The 7283-nt window shown below is 34.4% G+C and overlaps 1 protein-coding gene across 1 annotated transcript; it reads left to right on the top strand.

Moving 5' to 3' along the window:
• The first annotated feature begins 484 nt into the window (after positions 1-484).
• On the top strand, positions 485-3267 carry LOC110103316 (probable WRKY transcription factor 50). Its single transcript, XM_020831974.2, has 3 exons — positions 485-757; positions 1675-1818; positions 2882-3267. Exons 1-3 carry the CDS (start codon positions 504-506, stop codon positions 3072-3074), a joined length of 591 nt encoding a protein of 196 aa, XP_020687633.1. The 5' UTR covers positions 485-503; the 3' UTR covers positions 3075-3267.
• Positions 3268-7283: the final 4016 nt, after the last annotated feature.

Below are 7283 nucleotides of genomic sequence, written 5' to 3'. Positions count from 1 at the left end.
TCTAAAACTTGTACTCTTATTAATGACTTGATCGCCAAAAGTCACAATCCTCTCACTAGGTCTATTACTACTAAAATTGCACTCCATATATTCCGTTTTAGATCTACTCAAGCGAAAACCTTTAGACTCTAAGGTTGACCTCCATAATTCAAGTTTACCTTCAACTCCCTCTCTAGTCTTATCAACAAGAAGAATATCATCAGCAAAAAGCATACACCAAGGTACATCATCTTGCAAATGTCTAGTGAGAACATCCATGACTAAAGCAAATAGATATGGGCTTAAGGCTGATCCTTGATGTAACACAGCCACCGCGACTACCGTGACTCGAAAATTCCAACATTGCCACGTGGCAACTACTGAGCCGCGGTCTGGCCGTAGGGAACTTTCGGAGCGAATTACCGTCGTCAGAAGTTGCACTGCCACGTGGAAGGCGGATATCCATCCACCTTCTTGCTGAATATATAAATCAGAAGTGATCGTTACCAAGGGATGAAATACCGATGGCTGCTCTCTTAGAGCCTGCTGAGATGAACAGCCACTTCTCTTCCTTGCAGCCTGCGAAATTGCTGCACAGCAGCTGCGAAGGATCACTGGCGGCAACCGGCGGCGGCGGCGGCAGCGGAGATGTTTTTGATTTCGCGCAGATTGATCAGAGTCAGTTTTTCGATGGCTCGTGTCTCACGGAGGTCGCCGGAGAACTGGAAACTCCGACTTCTCGAATGATGGAGAGCTCTGATCTATACGAGCATGAGATGTACGTTATATCATTTGATTGTTCATTTTGAATTTATATTTATTGGGAAAATATTTCAGACTGTTATTGTTCAGAAGTTCTCAATCAATTATCAAACTATGAAATTTTCTTAAGTTTAATACTGTTTTGATGCTTAATTGATTAATTAATATGCAAAAAATATAATTATTTTCGAGTAATTAATAATAAGAATTATTTTTGTTTTCATTTGCTAAAAAAAATGGCATTTTAAGTATATTTTGGTGAATAAGAGAGATTAAGGATTGGTTTGGGAAAATTTTTTAACTATTTTCTAAAATAATTTTTTAGTATAAAAATTTTTAGTTCAATAAATTTTTTAACTAAAAAATTGATTTATAAAGCATTAAAAAAGCTATCCCAAGCAAAGCTAAATGCTATTCTCTTGTTAAATCGTGTGAGCCAATAATATTTAAGTTGACTCATATTTCATAAAGTCATTATGTAATTAAATTTTAATTATGAGAATATTATTATGCTAGTGGATTTAAATAAAAGAGCTTTCATGGATAAAAGTCTCTTGACTATTCGTATATGGCGACGAATTTACTATTAGAGTAGCACATCTTTCTAATTTAATCTCTCAATTATACAAAATTGATCTGAAATGGTCTTTTTTGGTCAAATTAAGATCAGCTTTTTATAGTCGATGGACTAAATTGGGATAAATTTTATATCAAAATTATAAAATGGGGGATTATTTTCGATCAATTTTGTATAAGCGACAGACTAAATTAGAGCAGCATCAGACTCTGGGAATAAATTGGCCATACACGAATAGTTCATAGACTGTTTTGAAATTGTTCTGAAAGATAAAATATACAGTATGATTTTAATTGTTTTATGTTATTTTGTTGTAATTTTTTATGCTAATTTATATTGTGATTTATGATATGAAGGGAATATGAGGAGTTGAAGAGAAGGAAAGCTGAAGGTGGGTGTAGGATTGGATTCAGAACAAAGTCTGAGGTGGAGATATTAGATGATGGATTCAAATGGAGGAAATATGGCAAAAAAGCTGTGAAGAATAGCCCAAATCCAAGGTATGAATTTCAATGCTACCTCTAACTCTAATATTTCATTTGGGGCGGCTTTTTTACTATTTCTTAAAGTAGTTTTTTAGTCCAAAAATTTTAATTTTTTACTAAAAAAATTATTTTAAAAAGCAACAAAAAAGCCGTCCCAAATGAAGCCTATGCTATTTTGGTAAACGCCGTTTTATTAGGTTGCTAATTAATATATGGTTAAGTAATCAATTTTAGGCTTCGTTTCGGATAGCTTTCTTCCGGCTTTCTAAAATAGTTTTTTATTAAATAAATTTCTTGTTAAATAAATTTTAAAACAGCTTACTATTATATAAATTATCTCAAAAATTTTAAATTTCTAAAACCCATTGCAACTTTTATAGGCCGCTTCTTAGAAAATCATTTTTATCTAAATGCTCCTCTTAAGGGAGAAATTATTCTGTGTGGATGCCGGATGCAGAACATCGTTCGGAGATCAATCAAAATGTATCAAGTCAGCGATACTGAGCCGTGTACCGAGCAGTACTGAGCTGTGGTACCGAGCGAAGATGTGATGTAGCGCATTCTGATTGGTCTCCAGACGGCGTTCACTATCCGCAGAGAATAATTAATCCTCTTAAGGAGAGAAACTTAAGGGCATCAGCAACTGATCTCCTCTTCTTCCACTTCAAAAAATAATAATAGTCATTTCAAATACTAATTCATCTCCAACCGAATTTTATTTCTAACCCAAAAAAATAAATTCCATGTAGATTCTTTCTCATCTTCATTTTCACATAAAAAAAGGGTTTCTATGAATAGTGTGACGCCATATTGACATCGCACTGTTCACAACCGCAAAAATATGTTTCTCTTTTACGTTCGGGTGGAGGCTCACAGTAGTTGCAAACAGACGTTTGTAGTTCTGATGGAGATACCCTAACTATATAAGAATGGTGTGACACTATTTACATATTTTAACGACCTAAACTAGCAATGAAGAAGCGTGTTGAATTTTTGCTACAGCACTTAAGATTTTTAGCACAATTAACTACCTTTAAGCACATTTGAGCAGTACAGATTGATCAAATATTTGTTGCAGGAATTACTATCGATGCTCAAGCCCAGGCTGCGAGGTTAAAAAGAGAGTGGAGAGAGATCGTAGCGATTCAAGCTATGTGATAACCATATACGAAGGAACTCACAATCATATAAGCCCAGATTGCAAGCCATATACAACGAATCCTCCTCAACTAGCCATAGCTCCAAGCCATTCATGGAGCCAACAGTTTTGACTGTTTTCTCCCACTAGAACTACCTGTTCACTTTGTAATTTTCTTTAGAGGCAATTCAACAAACACCTTGCCCATCAGCTATTTCTATTTTGTTTATTATGTAGCTATTTTTTTTTGCTTTCCTTTTGGGATTTGTATCTTGGTTTAAGTGAATTTTATCATCAATATAAAATTTGTTAGTTTTGATTGAAAAGGATGTAATTATATTTTTATTATAATTCTTTTTTTGCATTGATTGTTTGGTATTTAAGTGATTAATATTGGGGAATGTCAATTAAAGAAAGATCAATTTTAGGTTAGATGCAACAATGATTTGATTTTTTTATTTTTTTATTTACTTAAAAGTATTAACTTATGAGTAAAATAAGATGATGGCTAAACCTAAATTTTGAAGTAGACCACACAAGAGCGAGAGAACTAATCGCTTACCCGAAACACGAACATTTTTTTCATTTATCTGATATATGACAAAGGCTTCATTTTTTTTTGGAACGGGCTATCCACCCGTTGCCACATCCGAAATGGCATTTCCCGGCGTGACTAATCATCGGCTGACCTAGAAGAGGCACCCACCTCAGAAACCTCCTGGTCCGCACTTGATTGGGCCCCACTTAAGAGCGGCTGCCGCTTGAGAGAAATCGAGTATGAGTTGGAGGATTCCCAATTGTACTAAGGCTTTATTTGGAACGGCTTTCTTACTACTTCTTCAAACAGCGTACTTAAAAACTGCTTTAAAAAACAATAAAAAAACTATTCCAAACAAAACTTAAACCAATGCTAACAAGTATTTTATTGTGATTCATGTATCCATATAAACATGCAACAGTAAAATCTTCCTCAGAGAAATCCAAATAGAACTTAGGTTGAGAATTAGCTCTGTAAAAATTTATTTGTGCTGCAACATCTTCAAAAAAAGATGCATCTTTTACAGATTTGGAACACATATTGCTATCATCTTTGCAGATCAATTAGCAAAGAAATTCACCTATTCCTACAGCATTTCTGGTGATGGGATGAACAGAAATTAAAGAATAAAAGAACAAATTCTTCTTCTCAACAGAAAAATCTATGATACAAGTGGAAGAATTTGCGCAGGGTTCAGTAATAGCAGCAGAACCATCTACCACTGAAGCTCCTCTGCTCCTGTTCATAAGCAGCTTCAGATGAACTTGCTGTGAAATATCTGTAAATATGGCAATATAATCATATTTCAGTGAGGATTTTGTGCTGATCATATGAGACAGACAATTGAAATAATAAAAATAACTACATAGTATGTTTTTCATGCTGGTTTGCCAATGCAGTTTGGGCAATGCTGAGGAAAGCAGCTTCAATGTTGCAGCCCTCCTTTGCTGAAGTTTCATAGTAAGGGATATCACCGTTAGCAACGCACCAGTCGATTGCAGCTTTATCAGAGACCTATAAAACAATTAAGGATTTATTTAGTTCGTTTGAGATGATTTTTTTGCTGCTTCTTAAAACAACTTTTTAGTATAAAATTTTTTATTTTTATACTAAAAAGCTTCTTTAAGAAGCGGTAAGAAAGTCGTCCTAAATGAAGCATAGGGACGCTTTTTTAATGCTTCTTAAAGTAGCTTTTCAATACTAGAAAGCTAGAAAGCTGTCCCAAACGAAAAGTCTGAGGTTTCGTTTGGGATGGCTTTTTTGCTGCTTCTTGAAACTGATTTCCAGTACAAAAATTTTAATCTTTATACTAAAAAATTGCTTCAAGAAGCAATTAAAAAGCTGTCCCAAACAAAGCCTGAATCTCTCTAAATTTATAAAATTATGATGTTATGCATGAAATCATTATTATGTATCATGTATGTTTTTATATTTAATTACCTGTCTCAGAACCCCATGATCTGCATCAATCTTGTTGCCAAGCAGAAGAAATGGAAATTTGTTGTGATCCAGATCAGATACATATGATGGATTGGCCTAAAATGGGGACAATATTTTTGTATAAATCAGGTTTTATGATATTCAATACAAATAAAAATAATACATATTTAATATATTAACTTTATTTTTATTTAAAATTAAAATATATTTTAATGTGAAATAAAATATAATTTTTATTTTAAGAACATATTATTTATTACTGATGATAATAATTTTTGTCATACAATAATAATCTTTTTATAACTACCAATCAGTATATCTTTTGGAATTCAGATAACAGAGAAGAGGTTAAGAGAATAAGTGAGAGAAAGAGATGAAAGAAAAAAAAATTGAGATTTGGAGGCAGCGGAGCGATTTTCGTCAGTCGGCCCAGTTGGAAATTTTGTTCATCTCGCTGTAAGGAACATTTAATCTATTTTTTATTTCAAATATTTTGTGCTTTTACCATTTTTCCTGATCAAATTTGTGTTTTTGTTACAGAAAAATGTGAATAATTTTGTATAGGACAAAATTTCACCACATATTTTTTTGTATATTATAAAGATTGAGATTATGAATATTTTGAATATTTATTTATGATTTTTCACTGAATGATTTACTGAGCCGACTAACAATACAATAGTCAGGAGAGAACCCCCCGTGCATGTAATTTTATACTCTTCCTTGATGTATGTAATTTTGCTTCTTCTTTTTTTTTTAATCTTTTTTGGGGTTTTATAGTGCTTCACATGTAACAGTTAATGGTTAATATATGAAAGCTGGGTGAGGCTCTTTAATAAAACAAAAAAGCAGATGAGAATGGCAGAATTTCCTGACACAGATTCACAAACACTTGTTGATCGCATTTGTATCAATGGCTTCTGAAACAAAGTTCTTTCCACACTTACCTGTTCCATAAACAGTGAATACCATTTATCCAGAGCTTCAAATGACTTCTTACTATTGATATCATAGACAAGTATGCAGCCATCTGCCCCTCTATAGTATGGGAGAGCAAGATCATGAAATTTTTCTCGCCCTGGAGTGTCCCAAATCTGTAGAAGTAGCAGATTATTCAATGAAAAATCTGTAAGATGGAACAAAATTTTAATTTTGAAAGAAAGCTCACTTGCAGAGCTACAAGCTTTCCTTCGATTTGGAGCTCCTTTGTTAAAAAATCAGCATTGATTGTTGGCTTCAACTGATGGTTGAAACTCTTATCAACATATCTAAGTACAAATGAAAGGAACTGATGCAAATCTTGATTCCAGATTTCAGTAAACAACAAGAAATCAAAGATTTCTGCATTAGAGGAATAGAGAAGTCTTTCCAAATCTGGAGAACAAGAAATGGGATGGAGCTGGAATAAGATTATCAAGAAAGATTTAACAGAACTACACAATCTACAGTAAGGACAAGAAGAATGAAAGAGATGGAAGAATCGCTCTATTAGACTGACAGAGGACATTGTTTCACCAGAGGAGCCATGATTTTACAGTGATCTTTCATCTTTATATTCTGATAATGTAATGCAACAACCAAGAACAAGAATTTTCATGACAATTGCAATGGAAATAGATGGGAAGGATCTTGGCATTGGAGGAACAGAGGATACTGCTTCACCAGCGACGTCTTTCCTACTCTGAAGAATGACGAAATGGATCAAGAAGAAGGATTAAAAGCGCTGAGTTAGGGAATTAGAGGACTGGAAGGGAAAAATGGGGAGAGGAAGAGGAAGCTCACCCATGGTCACCAAGAAGGATGACTTTGAGTATAACCCCAATGCGCGGTGCGGCAGTGCGCGACGTTGTGGCGGACCTGAACATAGTGGCCGGAGAGAACAATTGGCGAGGGAAGTTTAGGGAGGAGGAGCAAAGAATTGCAGAGAAGTAAGCGATGGCGTTGCCGTTAATGCCGCCAAGAAGAGAGTTCAAATATAGGAGTAGTTGTGAGAAGGAAACCTTTTTTGACCGTTGGATTGGAGTCTTGACCGTTAGATACTTGTATATGAGAGAAGTGAGCTTTCTTTCGAAATTAAATTTTTTTTTCCATCTTACAGATTTTTCATTGAATAATCTGCTACTTCTACAGATTTGGGACACTCCATAGAAAGAAAAATTTCATAATCTTACTCTCTAATACTGCAGAGGGGCAGATGGCTGCATAATTGTCTATGATATCAATAGAAAGAAGTCATTCCAAGCTCTGGACAAATGGTATTTAGTGTTTCTGTACCAGGTTTGTGTGGAAAGAAATTTGTTCCAGGAGCTATTGATACAAATGCTATGAAGAAGCTGATCAAGGCTCCATTTCTGTATGTGTCAG

This window comes from Dendrobium catenatum, unplaced genomic scaffold (assembly GCF_001605985.2).
Source record: "Dendrobium catenatum unplaced genomic scaffold, ASM160598v2 fragScaff_scaffold_266, whole genome shotgun sequence".
Classification (NCBI taxonomy): Eukaryota; Viridiplantae; Streptophyta; class Magnoliopsida; order Asparagales; family Orchidaceae; genus Dendrobium; species Dendrobium catenatum.
Note: the sequence above shows the minus strand (reverse complement) of the source record. Positions and strands in the feature narration are given on the sequence as shown.